The sequence below is a fragment of the Oncorhynchus masou genome, chromosome 31, assembly GCF_036934945.1.
Source record: "Oncorhynchus masou masou isolate Uvic2021 chromosome 31, UVic_Omas_1.1, whole genome shotgun sequence".
In the NCBI taxonomy this organism is placed as follows: Eukaryota; Metazoa; Chordata; class Actinopteri; order Salmoniformes; family Salmonidae; genus Oncorhynchus; species Oncorhynchus masou.
The window spans coordinates 79,061,064-79,078,430 of NC_088242.1; the positions used below are offsets into that span (position 1 = coordinate 79,061,064).

The following is a 17,367-nucleotide window of genomic DNA, read 5'->3' on the forward strand; positions in this document are numbered from 1 at the left end:
ACACACACACACACACACACACACACTGTAATGTTATTGACAGGTAGCCAGTATAAACCAAGGTGGAATGTACCATTTAAATTATATTCAAGGGGAATTTTTGTCTGTGCTTCATCAGCTATTCTTCTCTGCATTATTGTAATCCAGCAGCATAGTACAGAAAGAAGGCTAGAGAAGGGAGAGTATAGAGGAATAGTTCACATTGAAATGGCATAGAGGCAAGACTGATTAAATGGAAATTAAAGTGTGTTGTTGCCTTTTCCCTTTTTTCTCACTCTCTTTTATTGAGAAGATGGGTCCCAGATGGGTCCCAGGAAGCTAGCCCCACCCCCATATGTCTGACCACGCCCCTCACATGAAAGATAGGAATACTAAATCATGGTGGCCATGGTGACCCCCCTCCAATGGTGCAGTTTGAAGTAGCAGTTTGGTTTACTCCCTCTGCATCTTTATCATACTTTGGTGTCTAACATGTTGTATACCTTAACCGTTTAACAATATGCTGTGTAAACCCGCATACACATGCATTGCGCACGCGCAAACACACACCCTGGAAAACACACACACAAAATGCCTTTTATAGCTGATATCATCAGTACTGTTTCTGTATATGTAAAGAATTGAGTGAATAATACAATATCAAAGTTGGAGAAGATCTGAGCAAAATAAGACTTGAAGAAAGAGGGAGAAGACAAGGATTCAATAACCACAAACAATGAGTTTTCTTTCAAACACTTTCATTATTTTCTCCACATAACTCAAAAACAAACAGACCCCCAAAAAGTTAATAAATAAAAGAGGAGAGGAGAGAGAAAAAGAACTGGGCATGCTTGGGCATGCGATGGGCTCTCGAGGTGATGGGTACTTCCAGTCGGAATGGTAGAAAAACCACAGGAACAGGTAGATCACCTCTGCACCTCTCAGCATCAAGACCCGCTGGACCAATATTCATAGTTATTCTTTGAATCAGTGAACCATTTTCCATAATATGCCTTAACCATCTTACAGTATCAGTCCAGTTTCCAACAGTACCTCAGTAAGTCAAGACTGGGGGAGCAAACCACAGGAGGTTGGTGGCACCTTAATTGGGGAGGATGGGCTCGTTGTAATGGCTGGAGCGGAATTAGTGGAATGGCATAACATACATCAAACACATGGTTTCCATGTGTTTGATGCAACTCCATTTACTCCGATACAGCCATTATTATGAGCCATCCTCCCCTCAGCAGCCTCCATTGGCGCAAACGTTCTTGAAAAATATAACTCCAAGCATTTGGCCCCAGCTTTCATTCCTTCACACCGGCAGCTCTGTTTGACTTTGTTGGATAGAGAAACGGAGAGGTATGGGTGGAAGAGAAGAGAGCACACATACTGTAGATTGTGAATGATTACTGATTGGAGGACCAGGACAATCAGGAGGGAGTACTAGCCCATTACAGACATGCTATAAATGTCTCAGAGTCTTTGAGTTAGTTTGCCAGCTATAAAAGTTACACAAAACATTTCTCTCTTAGTTTGTCTGTCTCTGTTGTTTAGTTCCGTCTAAGATGTGGGCTTGGTCATGGAGAATCAGTGGGGTGCAGTAGACTGTCTGATTCCTTTACTGTACCGTACTATAGCTCCAGCCCAGGCTATCCTATGGAAGATTCTGCTTCTCAGAACAGTACTGGACAACACCTGGAAAGGTTCTGCTTGCTCACAACTAAGAGTAAATTGGCAAAGCCAGTAAAAGACAACCTTTCCTCATTGGGATGACATTTTAAAATGTTTTTATTTTCTTTCTTTTTTTTCTTCCAAAAAAATGTATACAAATCTAAAACATACTTGACCATGCATTTTAGAATATATTTTTTTTCTTACTTTATAAAACAAGGCAGTTGGCGTTTTTTCAGACGTCTTGCAAATAGCTAGAAATGTTGATGATTTTTTTCTGTCTTGGGAAATCGTTGTTTTGAAAGCAGCAGTTTGAAACATAACAGTCTCTGAACTTGTACTTGGGCACACCAGTCTCTTACTGTACGGCGAGCCAGTGGCTCCAGACCAGGTGTGTGGGGCGAGGTTTGGGTAGAAACCTTTAGTCATTATACTGTAATGAGAAAGAGAAAGAGAGAGAGACTCTGTTGGGGCCAAAGGGGCAGTTAGATGACAACTGACAGAATGTCATCCCCTATAGTCCTCATATGAAGTTCAACCTGTACATTAAAGACCAGAGAGATACTGATGAAGTTGGTTGGAATGTCAATATTTTATACAAATCTAGCGTATAATAACTCCACTGGACAGACGTGCATGAGTATTGTACCTGTTGTGTACATGGAATTGTACAGTGTGTGTGTGTTTGAGAGGTCTTTCCTTTAGTTCATGATTTCCTTTTGTTGTAGACTACAGAGAAAATATTTTACATTAGAGACTTTTGTTGTAGACTATAGAGAGAATCTTTAACATTAGAGACTTTTGTTGTAGACTATAGAGAGAATCTTTAACATTAGAGACTTTTGTTGTAGACTACAGAGAAAATCTTTTACATTAGAGACTTTTGTTGTAGACTACAGAGAACATCTTTTACATTAGAGACTTTTGTTGTAGACTACAGAGAAAATCTTTTACATTAGAGACTTTTGTTGTAGACTACAGAGAAAATCTTTCACATTAGAGACTTTTGTTGTAGACTACAGAGAAAATCTTTCACATTAGAGACTTTTGTTGTAGACTATAGAGAGAATCTTTAACATTAGAGACTTTTGTTGTAGACTATAGAGAGAATATTTTACATTAGAGACTTTTGTTGTAGACTATAGAGATAATCTTTTACATTAGAGACTTTTGTTGTAGACTATAGAGAGAATCTTTTACATTAGAGACCTGGATGAAGTCCTTTCAGACAGAACTATTCCTACTCCGGTTGCAGACGGATTAGACTTGATAAAGAGTAGTTCCTTGCACATGTTTCAATCTTGGTAACCCAGGTTGCTAAATTTACAAACGGTTTACTACCATAGATAGGTATGGTGTTATAGTTGTTAGAGGCAAATTTGTATTGGTCATCCTGGTTTTTCAGATTGTAAACATGTCCTGTTGCTGACCAGATTCTGTAGTTGCAAAAGTTGTTTTGCAGCCCTATTTTTATTTAATCATATTTTCATGAAAGAAAGAAACAAAATGAAGTCTTGGTGAAAATGGTTGGTTGTTAGGATTTGGGGAGCACAGTGGGGTATAAAATGAAAGGAGAGTTATATGAAACAAGGAAAAGAGGGTAACAAGATATGGTGTGATGTCATGAGTGGACTACCGGGAAGGGGAAGGATGGGTGGTGAGAGGCTGAACTTATAATCGTGAAGGGGAACAACGTGCCAGAAGGGTGATATGTGCAGGGGTAGAGGATGGGGTGGGTTCGGAGGGCACTGGGTAGGACAGGGGACAGGGGGCCGTTTCCCATCCCTTTGAACCTTGTATTACTGGCTGGACAACACCTGTGTTCAAATACTACTTGAAATCTTTCAAATACTTTCAGCATTTGCTTGGGCCTGCCTCGGCTGTCAGGTAGGCATGGTTTTGCACTTTTGGGACTTTTCTATTGTTTCCACTGCAACAGGTAAGCTCAATCAAGCACAGATACAGTATTTAAATATATTATTAAATAGTATTTGAACCCAGGTCAGGTGGACACAGTCACAACCAGAGTAGATACATTATCTTCTGCCTCATTTGACCCACTACACCATCATACAGGCAGTGCCACCACTCATCTGAGTCTACCACCAGAAACAAACTCAATCAAAAGAACATCAGCAATATCAACAGAGAGAAAAGGCAATTAAGGAATACAAAATAATATATATTAACATGTCATATGTGAGCAAATGAATCATTTTAATTATACGTTTTTAAACTATGATTTAAGAAGAAGAACAGGTCATTTCAGGGAGAGAAATCCAAAATGTTTTGCAGATGTTTTGCAGATAACTGCTTATCTGAAATCTGGGCATTGGGAACCATCTGTATCCCCATATTGTTTATCCTCTTACTATATTCTTTACAAAAGTGTCAAATGGTCAAGGTCTGGTTACTGATAGTCATGATAATACTCATAATAATGTATAATCATAAAAGGAATCAATAGGCAATACATGTTTAAATAAAAAAGTGGATAAACAAAATTGCGACTCCAATGTTGAGCAAAATCACCATGACGACCAGAATTGAGCTGGAGCTCTGTGGAGGAGGGAGGGAGAGAATAGAACATGTTCATTCAGACTTTCACTAACGTAAACACACACACACACACACACACACACACACACACACACACACACACACACACACACACACACACACACACACACACACACACACACACACACACAGCTCTGCCTTAACACACAAGCAAATACACAGCTAATGTGTACTTTCTTTGATTTTGGTATTTACTCTGTATAATTAGGTTCATTTGAGAGATACAATATTTTCAAGTGAGTCTCTGTGTCATTGAGAGCCAGCATGTCTAAACAGCAGACTGTTAGTGAAATCTAACTGATAGGCTTATGTACTGTAACACTGTCATGGAAAATGTGCAGGACTGGATCTATTGTACAAGGTAGAGAGCATCACAAATTAACGATGTAATTATCAAAGCAATTGAGTCCATAGTATGATATCTAAAATATTTAGAATAAAGATACATCTTTACACTGTAATTCACATAATCATTGGTAGCCTACAGCAGCTATGTTTACTCCACACCATGTTACTGAATGATTAACCCTAAGGATGTATTGTGTATAATTCATCATGTATTTTACATGGTGCACTCTCCATGCCAAACATGTTGTGTAGATGGCTCAGGTCACTGATCCCATTTGTTTGTGAGATACGTGGACATTAGCTCCATGTGTTGGAGTATCCTCATGAATGGATGTACGTTTTCCTAGGCTGTTAAAATATATCATAGTGGGATCTTTGTCCAAGAGTGTATTACAATGTGATCACTTGCAGAATCTACGTCTGTGTCTCATGTCTTACACAAGTTCGCTGCATTACTTGCCTCACTGCGGTTGCAACCACCCCCCCCCCCCAGTCACCATCACACGCCCACTTATTGGCTACCGCTGAAGCAAGGCATAACCTGTTCCCTAGCAACAGAGCGTGGGGCAGCCAATGCGGGGCTGCTTTGTGGAAGGAGCTACTTTGCCAATCTGCTGTTACTAAGGTGCTGGGAGTACAGTGGGAGATAGCTAGCTGAGGCTGTGGTGTGGTGGAGGGGGAATGTGGGAGGTTAGAAGCCCAACCAAGGTGTCTGTGTTGTGTAGAGCACCTGCCTATCAGGAGACTACACCAGGGCCTGGGATGCTCCCACTTGCTACCTTACACATAAGAGTTCATTCTGTTATTTTGTCTGTATACAGTAAAGTTGTATCTGAGAGCTGTGTGAGTGCAGTTGACATGTACATGGAAGTGATTACCCATGCATGTGTATTTTTCTGCATGTGTGCACACAATAAATAAATTACATGACTAAATGTGACTATGAATGTGTGGTTGAGAGGAGGACTCCTTACCGAGTTTGCTTTGAGCTGGGTCAGTTTCTTGTCATCGTCGTTTTCTAGTGCAATGGGTGAGGATTTCTGTGGGGGGGAGAGGGTGAGATCCCTGCGCAGAGGCCTAGCCTCCAGCTTGTCCTCCTTGCGCAGACTGTCCATCTTTTGCATTGAGTCTGGGGCCGGTCCCTCCTTGCCCTCTTTACCCTCCCGCGCCCCTGAAGGCCGTGCCGCCTCCATGTCTCGGCCCTCCCTGGCCTCCCGGCTCTTACTAGGCCGCTGCCTATGCAGCGTGTGGGAGTGGGCTTCGCCCCCGTGACCATGGCCCTCCTCTCCCAGCCCATAGGGCTTCTGGGAGTTGGAGTCCATCGGCTGCAGTGGCCTCATCTCCATCTCGTAGTTGCTCAGCTTCTCCTCATCCTGCTCCAGCAGTCGCGTGTCACTGCTGTGCGTCCGCTGGGACCTCCACGATGCTGATGGGCAGTCCGACCACCGGTCCCTGGAGGCCTTGTGATTGGACGAACCATGCTCTCGAGACTTGTGATTGGAGGAGGCGTGCTTGTGGCCGTGGCCATTTGTGCGCCCGCTGCCCCTGGCTTCCTCTTGGACAGAGGGGGTGGTAGAGCGACTTCTGCCCCAGCTGCCCCCCCTCCTGCCCCCTTTATAAGAGTGCTTGTCCTTGTCCTCGATCCAGCTGTTGGCCCTAAGGTACTCCCCGCCTCCGCGCCCCTCCATCAGCACCTGGATCTCCTGCCCACTACTGCCCCCTCCCCCACCGCCACCACCCCCAGCATCGTCCACAGCACTCTGCCGCAGGAAGCGAGCATTCTTGGTGCAGTGTGGCTTGGTGGTGGCAGGGCTGCAGGGGGGCGAGGAGGGGTGGCTGGCCTCAGGGCTAAGGTCAGGGGTCAAGTTTGGGGGTGTAGTGCCCTTCATGTAGAGTTCAGGACTGTCTGGCCCTGTACCACTGGAGACCACCTCAATGTCGTTCTCACTGGAGTTCTGATGTTTTGGCCTTTGAACCTCTACTCCTGACCAATAGCACAGAGACACAGAGAGAGAGAGACACACAGACAGAGACACAGAGAGAGAGAGACACACAGACAGAGACACAGACAGAGACACAGATAGAGACACGAGAGAGAGACAGACAGAAAGAGAGAACACAGACAGAAAGAGAAACACAGACAGAGACACAACAGAGAGACAGAGAGTCAGGACAGCATGACACACAAGGTTGGAATAGTCCCATTTCAAAGTGAATGATTTAGAGTTATTATGTTGGGATAGTCCCATTTCAAAGTGAATGAATTAGAGTTATTACGTTGGGATGGTCCCATTTCAAAGTGAATGAATTAGAGTTATTACGTTGGGATGGTCCCATTTCAAAGTAAATTATTTAGAGTTATTACGTTGGGATAGTCCCATTTCAAAGTGAATGATTTAGAGTTATTACATTGGGATAGTCCCATTTCAAAGTGAATGATTTAGAGTTATTACATTGGGATAGTCCGATTTCAAAGTGAATGATTTAGAGTTATTACGTTGGGATAGTCCCATTTCAAAGTGAATGATTTTGAGTTATTATGTTGGGATAGTCCCATTTCAAAGTGAATGATTTAGAGTTATTACGTTGGGATGGTCCCTTTTCAAAGTGAATGATTTAGAGTTATTACATTGGGATAGTCCCATTTCAAAGTGAATTATTTAGAGTTATTAGGTTGGAATATTCTCTTTTCAAAGTGAATGATTTATAGTTATTACGTTGGGATTGTCCCATTTCAAAGTGAATGATTTAGAGTTATTACGTTGGGATAGTGCCATTTCAAAGTGAATTATTTAGAGTTATTACGTTGGGATGGTCCCATTTGAAAGTGAATGATTTAGAGTTATTACATTGGGATAGTCCCATTTCAAAGTAAATTAGTTAGAGTTATTAGGTTGGAATATTCTCTTTTCAAAGTGAATGATTTATAGTTATTACGTTGGGATTGTCCCATTTCAAAGTGAATGATTTAGAGTTATTATAGTGCCATTTCAAAGTGAATTATTTAGATTATTACGTTGGGATGGTCCCATTTGAAAGTGAATGATTTAGAGTTATTACATTGGGATAGTCCCATTTCAAAGTAAATTAGTTAGAGAATGATTTAGAGTTATTACGTTGGGATAGTCCCATTTCAAAGTGAATGATTTAGAGTTATTACGTTGGGATAGTCCCATTTCAAAGTGAATGATTTAGAGTTATTACGTTGGGATAGTCCCATTTCAAAGTGAATGATTTAGAGTTATTACAAAGTGAATGATTTAGGATAGTCCCATTTCAAAGTGAATGATTTAGAGTTATTACGTTGGAATAGTCCCATTTCAAAGTGAATGATTTAGAGTTATTACGTTGGGATAGTCCCATTTCAAAGTGAATGATTTAGAGTTATTACGTTGGGATAGTCCCATTTCAAAGTGAACGATTTAGAGTTATTACGTTGGGATAGTCCCATTTCAAAGTGAATGATTTCGAGTTCTCTTTGTTTTATATTCATGTTTGGACTTGTTTTATATTCAAGTTCAATCTCTGTGATATGGCCATGGCCAATTTACCCCATGAATGACATGAACAGCTGTACTGCTAACGTCAACCAGATGATGTCAGTATTATGTAAAGGAAATCAAAGGGACGTGCATATGGAAGGAACCATAACCCCATATATTGCCCTTAAAATGACCTAAATTCCTTTCCTGAGATGTGTGTAGTTGACGTGCCCATTATATTATGCAATCATGCACACAACACAATAGAATAGAATACCTCTTAGACAGACAGACTATTCCTGACCACTCCTGTCCTGTCTTTAAGGTTTTTCAGTCAGCAGCACCAGAGAGAGAGGGGGGGGCTGGTTAAGCATTCTACTCAGTTACGCCAGACACTCCTTTCTCTCTCTGCATTGCCTACCTTACCTCGCTGTCTCCCAGACGTCTGCACCCAGCCAGTCACAGCACTCACACAATCTTTACTCTGCTCAACAGGCAGCACAGCACGGCAAGACACAGCACAACACTATCACTCTCACTCTGAGCCTTAACAGTGCTCAATGTGCTAATTTATCATGTGCAAGTGCACAGATATTGTGTGCAAAAGGTTTTGTTGGCACATAAGAGCTTGGTGAAATGACCCGTTTCAGTTTAGACAAATGCTGTTGTTGTTGCTCTGAGGATAAACTCAGCCTCCTAGGGAATCTGTAACTGTGAGTCTTTATAATGTCATGACATTCAAAACAGCCATCAAGGTATTGTCAGGTACGTGGAACAAACAAACAAGCAAGGGAGAGTATATGTCAGGAAGTGTGTGTGTGTTTAAGAGTGTGTGTCAGTCAGCCTGCCTTGCGTGGGCTTGTTGGAAAGTTCATTGTTGACCTCCCTCCAGCTTCCTGTTGCTGCCTCCATCACTCATGACTTGCACTGCACTGTGGGTAACCGGTCCCATGGGGCACGAGCACATACAGTAGAGCACCCACATGCCTGCCACTGACACCTGATTGACTTGGCCATTCTCTCCTCTCTCTTGCCATTATTTACATGTTCAGGAGACATACTGTATGTTTATTCATATATGATGCCGTATGTATTTTCTCTCAGCATTTCAAGTTGATAAAATAAAGTGACACACTGTGAGTGCCAAATAGACTCAGGGCATTAGTGTATTGACATTTGTGGTTATAAAAAGACTGTGTGTGACAAAATTGGTGCTTCTGGTGTATTGATGGTTGCTATGGGGATGGTGGCACACTCACCGTTTTTGCGGTGCTGGAAGGAGGGGGAGAACTCTTTGGCCGTGACCCTGGCGAGGCGACACTCTTCCTGGGCCTTCTGGGCTGCTCCCATGGCCGCCTCTGCCTTCCCTCGTGCATGGGCTGTCCTGGTGGTGAGTAAATAATAATTAATTAAAGAATGCAACTGCAGGGAGCAAGTTGCATGACTGACTTTGTGAGTGTACTGTACGTGCATTGGAATGTATAATATAATAGACAGCCAGGAATTGTGAGGTCAGACCCTCTAAGTCAGGGCTACCCAATTCCAATGCTGGAGTATTTTCAAATCATTTCCTATAAATAGCCTACTATTTTAACATATTTTCAAATACTTATTTCAAATACTATTTTAAAATGCCTGGGTTAAATGCATGGGAGTGTATTTCAGTCTGTGTATTTCAGTATTTTCAAATACTTTCCAAGTGTATTTTCGAATAAATTCCAATATTCAACTACTTGTCTTTAAAAGTAACTGAAAAAATGTAAATAGTATTTGAACCCAGAGCACGATACTACGAATCAAGTTTTAGGAGTTACAGAGGTTACTTTGGTCAAATCTGAGTTCAACTCGGGATAACCGGTACCACGAAAGTGTCTCACCTTTTAGCCAGGTACATTTCTATGGCAATGAATCCTTCAGAACTAACCTGCTCTGGTGCAGGTGTCTGAGTATCTGAGCCTCGAGTTGAGGACCAATGAAATCAGATTCTCTCCTTCTCGCAAAGATTGCGTCATCATCCACTTCATTCGAGGAAGATGACTGATTAAATATATATATATAAATATATTTTTTTTGTGTGTGTGTTAAAAAATAGTAATGTTGAATTACCTATCACATTACACATTTAGTAATGACAGAATGCACTTGAAACTTCACACAGTAAAACCTTTGTATGACAATACAATTATTTTGCTGATAGGAGTGGGAAAAAGGTACTCGTGCATTGATAAGCACACCAAAGATGACCTTAACGATAAGTAATAAAATAAATACCTCACTTCTAAAAGCCTATTTCACACTATAGCCTGCTGAATTGAAAATATGAATTATAATCCATTTAATAATTCACATTTCCTGTGGCTGCAGGATTATTTCCCTGCTGTATCAAACTGGCTCAAATTAAGATCCTACATCTGTAGCTTCCATCGTAGTATACCCTTCTGGTATGTGACAGATAACCCCATACTGACATCTGTTTCTGTGTCACATTACTGTGGTCTCATAAAAATAATAGAGGCCTGATGATAATGTGCAATCCCTTCAAATGGATAATTCCGTTTTAGCTCGCATGACATAAACCCATGTCCAGAGGAGAACATACGGTGCTTTCCCAATCGTTTTGCCTTTACCATTCTTTCTAGTCTCTCTCTCTGAACCCTCTATTTTGTCTCTTTCCTTTTCTATTTCCCTCTCTCCTCCTTGTTTGTGCAGGAACTGTCTTGGTGCAGTATTGCATGTCGATGGTCATTGATTTTTTTGCCTGTGTTTCTTTTTGCTTCTGTCTCTCTTCACCCTGGCACTAGAGCTCACAGCACTGTGTGTGTGTGTGTGTGTGTGTGTGTGTGTGTGTGTGTGTGTGTGTGTGTGTGTGTGTGTGTGTGTGTGTGTGCGTGCGTGCGTGCGTGCGTGCGTGCGTGCGTGCGTGCGTGTGTGCATGTGCGTGTGCGTGTGTGAGAGTAATAGTCTGTAAAAGTTTCTGTTTGTTCATTTTAGATAGCCGCGTGTGGACAGTGTTGGCTGCCCTGGTGTGTTTGGTAGGGACACATTAGTGGGTGTTAGAGAGGGGTGTGGTGAGGAGGTAAACTGAGGTGAGCTGAGAGGGGGATAGAGCTCCTCATCCTGCTCTACCGTGGACCAGCCCTCTCCTGGACCGTTGTCCTAGCAACTGCAGGAGCAAGGGAGTGAGAAACATAGTGAGAGAGAGGGAGGGGATAGGAATCTTCCATTCAGTGTTACTGTGCCCCAGAGCACTGCATGAGTTATTTTACAGCTCCATCATTTAGAAAGAATGCAGTGATCACCCCACCACTCACTGACACACACACACACACACACACACACACACACACACACACACACACACACACACACACACACACACACACACACACACACACACACACACACACACACACACACACACACACACACACAGACACACAGACACACACACACACATGTGCTGGCATGTAAGGCAGATATGGATTTGATTCTCTGTCTATTTATATCACACCAAGCCACAGCAGTAAGAACACCACTTCTGAAACAGACACTAATAATTCTATGACATCAGACACACACAGGACTTTTTGCCTGCACCCCTCATCTCTCCTAATACACCTTCTTACTCTCATGCGTGCGCACGTGCACACATGAACAGAAGTTATTTCACCGCTCTCTGACTCTCACAATGCACAATGTCTCGACCTCTTGAACCATTTTTCTCATGCAACCTGCACTCACCTTGTAACACACAAGTGAAGACAAACGCCCTCCTCCCCACCTCCACTCTAGCAGACATTTAGAGAATTAACTTCCTCTCACACCTTTATCTATCTAACATATTCATTCACACTGAATATATTTGTCTTGAGAAGCTGCTAGCTAATCTTATGTTAATGGGAAAGGGTCCATGCTTATACAATCTTAAGTAACCTAGAATGGTCTGACTAAGGCATGACCTGAGCCGTCTGGGGAATAGGGTGCCATTTGGGACACAAAGAGAGTCTCACTAATCCTCAGGATGACACACATAAGGAGCCTCTTTTTAATAAGTTGCATCAAGATGGAGTTGAACAGAGCCGGAGACAATTCATGCTTGTTTCCGGTATCAATGTCTCATCAGCTCCACATAACGCAGGGACTCTGATAAACGCATTTACCCTATTAACATCTCATGAACATCTCTTTCTGTCCTACTGTGGTCTCTTTCTGTCCTACTGTGGTCTCTTTCAGTCCTACTGTGGTCTCTTTCAGTCCTACTGTGGTCTCTTTCAGTCCTACTGTGGTCTCTTTCAGTCCTACTGTGGTCTCTTTCAGTCCTACTGTGGTCTCCTTCTGTCCTACTGTGGTCTCTTTCTGTCCTACTGTGGTCTCTTTCAGTCCTACTGTGGTCTCATTCTGTCCTACTGGTCTGACCAATCGGATTCCACGCTTCAAGATTGCTTCGATAATGTGGACTGGGATTTGTTCCGCATTGTGGCGAACAACAACATTGATGAATACGCTGATTTGGTGAGTGGGTTTATTAGCAAATGCATCGGCGATGTCGTATCCACAGCGTCTATTAAAACATTCCCAAACCAGAAACTGTGGATTGATGGCAGCATTCGTGCAAAACTGAAAGCACGAACCCCTGATTTTAATCAGGGCAAGGTGACCGGAAACATGACCGAATACAAACAGTGTAGCTATTCCCTTCGCAAGGCAATCAAACAAGCTAAGCCACAGTATAGAGACAAAGTAGACGGGCCGCCCCCAGGTGGTGAGGGTAGGTAACAACATCTCCACCCCACTGATCTTCAACACTGGGTCCCCACGAGGTTGCGTTCTCAGCCCTCTCCTGTACTCCCTGTTCACCCACGACTGCATGGCCATGTACGCCTCCAACACAATCATAGAGTTTGCAGACGACACTACAGTGGTAGGCTTGATTACCAACAACAACGAGACGGCCTACAGGGAGGAGGTGAGGGCCCTTGGAGTGTGGTGTCAGGAAAATAACCTCACACTCGAAGTCAACAAAACAAAGGAGATGATTGTGGACTTTAGGAAACAGCAGAGGGAGCACCCCCCCTATCCACATTGACGGGACAGTAGTGGAGAGGGTAGAACGTTTTAAGTTCTTCGGCGTACACATCATGGACCAACTGAAATGGTCCAACCACACCGACAGTGTGGTGAAGAAGGCGCAGCAGCGCAACTACTCCTCCCACAACCGCAAGGCTCTCCAGAGGGTAGTGAGGTCTGCACAACACATCACCAGGGGCAAACTACCTGCCCTCCAGGACACCTACAGCACCCAATGTCACAGGAAGGCCAAAAGGATCATCAAGGACAACAACCACCCGAGCCACTGCCTGTTCACCCCGCTATCATCCAGAAGGCGAGGTCAGTACAGGTGCATCAAAGCAGGGACTGAGAGACTGAAAAACAGCTTCTATCTCAAGACATTCAGACTGTTAAACAGCCATCACTAACATTGAGAGGCTGCTGCCAACATACTGACTCAACTCCAGCCACTTTAATAATGGAAACATTTATGTAATAAATGTATCACTAGCCACTTTAAACAATGCCACTTAATATAATGTTTACATACCCTACATTACTCATCTCATATGTATATACTGTACTCTATACCATCTACTGCATCTTGCCTATGCCATTCTATACCATCACTCATTCATATATTTTTTATGTACATATTCTTTTTCATCCCTTTATACTTGTGTGTATAAGGTAGTTGTTGTGAAATTGTTAGGTTAGATTACTCATTGGATATTACTGCATTGTCAGAACTAGAAGCACAAGCATTTTTGCTACACTCGCATTAACATCTGCTAACCATGTGTATGTGACAAATACAATTTGATTTGATTTGATTTACTGTGGTCTCTTTCTGTCCTACTGTGGTGTCCTTCTGTCCTACTGTGGTGTCCTTCTGTCCTACTGTGGTCTCCTTCTGTCCTACTGTGGTCTCCTTCTGTCCTACTGTGGTCTCCTTCTATCCTACTGTGGTCTCTTTCTGTCCTACTGTGGTGTCCTTCTGTCCTACTGTGGTCTCCTTCTGTCCTACTGTGGTCTCCTTCTGTCCTACTGTGGTCTCCTTCTGTCCTACTGTGGTCTCCTTCTGTCCTACTGTGGTCTCCTTCTGTCCTACTGTGGTCTCTTTCTGTCCTACTGTGGTCTCTTTCTGTCCTACTGTGGTCTCCTTCTGTCCTACTGTGGTCTCCTTCTGTCCTACTGTGGTCTCCTTCTGTCCTACTGTGGTCTCTTTCTGTCCTACTGTGGTCTCCTTCTGCCTCTGTCTGTGAGTATGTCTCTCTCTCTCTCTCTCTCTGTGTGTGTGAGTGTTTTTTGTTGTTTACCTATTTTTTCTGTGACTATGCATTATTTCTTGGTATCTTACCTCGAAGAGTAACCTTTGTCTTGGAGTTCTACAAGGAAAATACCTTTCCTCTCATAATATCTGGGTTAGCCTGTATAGTCTTTGCACCGGAGAACTGCTCTAGAGGCAATTAAAATGTATAGCATAGAACGGTTGAGGTCAATCTCTTCTCACACGGTATTCCTCGAAATGTGCATCCCTGTCCTCACAGACAGAGGTATGTTACTCACATTCTCCTTACTGTATTTTATGACTGCTTTAAAGTCAAGCAGTGGCTGCTATTGTTCCTGTATACAAAATGATACCCCCATACCCCTGCTCTCATCCTTTCCTCTCTCTGTGCTATAGCAGTGCCACACTGAATCAGCTGACATGAGTTGAGATAAATGTATTATCCTGCTGCATCGAGGTGTAGATGCCCTCATCTATAATGAGTGTCCCTGTGTAGGTAGTTAGCTGTAGCCAGTGTGTCCTGTGTAGGTAGTTAGCTGTAGCCAGTGTGCCCTGTGTAGGTAGTTAGCTGTAGCCAGTGTGTCCTGTGTAGGTAGTTAGCTGTAGCCAGTGTGTCCTGTGTAGGTAGTTAGCTGTAGCCAGTGTGCCCTGTGTAGGTAGTTAGCTGTAGCCAGTGTGCCCTGTGTAGGTAGTTAGCTGTAGCTAGTGTCCATGTGTAGGTAGTTAGCTGTAGCCAGTATGTCCTGTGTAGGTAGTTAGTTGTAGCCAGTGTTTCCTGTGTAGGTAGTTAGCTGTAGCTAGTGTGTCCTGTGTAGGTAGTTAGCTGTAGCCAGTGTGCCCTGTGTAGGTAGTTAGCTGTAGCCAGTGTGTCTTGTGTAGGTAGTTAGCTGTAGCCAGTGTGTCCTGTGTATGTAGTTAGCTGTAGCCAGTGTGCCCTGTGTAGGTAGTTAGCTGTAGCCAGTGTGTCTTGTGTAGGTAGTTAGCTGTAGCCAGTGTGCCCTATTACTATACTTAAAAAAAGAAAAATATGCAGACGCTCTTATCCAGAGAAACTTACAGGAGCGATTAGGGTTAAGTGCCTTTCTCAAGGGCCCATCGTCAGACTTGTCACTTAGTCGTCTCGTGGATTCAAACCACCTTTCGGTAACTGACCCAGTGCTCTTAACAGCCAGGCTACCTGTCGCCCTGTGTAGGTACTTAGCTGTAGCCAGTGTGCCTGGAAGAGTTTGATGAGCTTAAATAGGATTTGAGTTTTAGAACCAAATATAGCAAATGCATACCCTTGCATATACTGTATGTATGTGTAGAAACACAGACACAGACACACACATGGAAGTGTACAGGTGCCCACAAAACGTAACATAGCTATGTAAAACAAGACTTAAGTCCATAGTTTTTAGAATAATAGCCTTTGGGGTTGCATCCTATGATATAATAATTAATCGATATGCATAGTTAAGACTTTGGAGATCTTGGAAAAGTGTGCTGGGTGTGAAGGTTGTAAGCGTGGGTGTTTGAACATTTGTTTGCATGCAAATTGTGTGTGTGTGTGTGTGTGTGTGTGTGTGTGTGTGTGTGTGTGTGTGTGTGTGTGTGTGTGTGTGTGTGTGTGCGCGCGCGCCAGCCTCCAGTTCAGCCTCCCTTGTCTCTCTCAGGCTGTCCGCCAATGCAGATATCACTCCCTGCCTCTGCTCTCTCTGTCGCTCTCTCTTTCTCTCTGTCGCTCTCTCTCTCTCTCTTTCTCTCTGTATCTCTGATACTCTCTTTCTTTCTCTATCTCCCGTCATGCCTTTCTCCCACCTCCCTCCGGGAGAAGGCTTCAACGACCCAACACAGGAGTGCAAAAGAAAGTCATGAAACAGGCAGATCACACAGGTATTCTGTTATCATAGCTTATGGCCTAATTGGGCTTTCTCTTTATCTCTCTCTGTCAACCACAAAAACACATACACACATGCACTTATGCACGGACACACATACACATGTGCATGCATGCACGCATGCACGCACACACGTCACACCCACACACACATATGAACAAATGCATACATGCTTTCAAATAATGATGTAATAGTTCATAGCCATGACACCATGATCGTGTATACCCACATCATTGATTGCCTCTACTGCTCACCCATCAATATAGACCCATCAAGGTTCCGGGCAACGTGTTTAAACAATCCATACCAGCCTCATTCAGACCCCAGTCTGGTTTGGTCAGGAAGAGGAACTCAGTATAGTGGGCGGTGCAGAGTTCCACATGCATGTGTGATATCTAAGAGCAACCAGCTATGTAATCCAACCCTAGTTTATAACTAATGTAGCTCAATGTTGCATTCTTTCAGTTCCTCAGTCCAGAAGGGGATACACAAACTAACAGTGGGGAACCGTGAGGGCCTTCTAAACCTTCAGAGAAGACCTAAGAATTTATAAAATAATTGTTGTCGTTTTAAAATATACACTTATACACTTAAAATATACACACGTTGAATTTCTATTTAAACTTTTCAATAATATTTCAATGGTATTCTGATTATATTATCCTTCTCAAGGATATTCTGACTGAAACTCTTCAGGTGGTTTTGGAAAGGAAAGGGTTAACACTGAAACAAAAAAAAAGATCCAATCAGGATTTTTTTTTTGGTCTCTGGGGGGATAAATCTAACTAGCTATGTCAGCAATTGGCTAGGCCCTCAGAAGCTAGATAGAAGGCATCTGCCATTTAACTGTATTTTGGTATAATTTAGGAGTAACAGTGGAATCAACCAATCACATTTTGACTTGGGTGGGACGGTTCTTACAAAAACGTATGGAAACTACTAGCTTAAGCTTGTTAAAAGTGTGTAGCAGCTGCAGCATGTGTTATCGAAGAGGATGTTGTTGCTAAATTGTTACTCTGGCTTCGCCCTTTTCAAGATGAACTTTCAACAAGAAGTTATGTTTCAAATGATCATTGTCTGGTGA

General features: G+C 42.9%; 1 protein-coding gene across 4 annotated transcripts in view; it reads right to left on the reverse strand.

The window, feature by feature from the left end:
* Positions 1–571: 571 nt before the first annotated feature.
* LOC135524522 (junctophilin-3-like) overlaps positions 572–17,367 on the reverse strand; it is a 30,776-nt gene continuing 13,980 nt past the window's right edge. The window contains exons 3-5 of one of the 4 annotated variants that reach the window (XM_064952118.1): positions 9,323–9,447; positions 5,556–6,559; positions 572–4,212 (exon numbers count right to left, since the gene is read on the reverse strand). In XM_064952118.1, coding sequence (XP_064808190.1) covers positions 4,132–4,212; positions 5,556–6,559; positions 9,323–9,447 — 1,210 coding nt within the window. In that variant the 3' untranslated portion in view covers positions 572–4,131. Of the gene's footprint in view, positions 4,213–5,555; positions 6,566–9,322; positions 9,448–17,367 lie in introns of those variants that run through there. The other 3 variants (XM_064952117.1, XM_064952121.1, XM_064952119.1) reach the window with 3 other exon arrangements.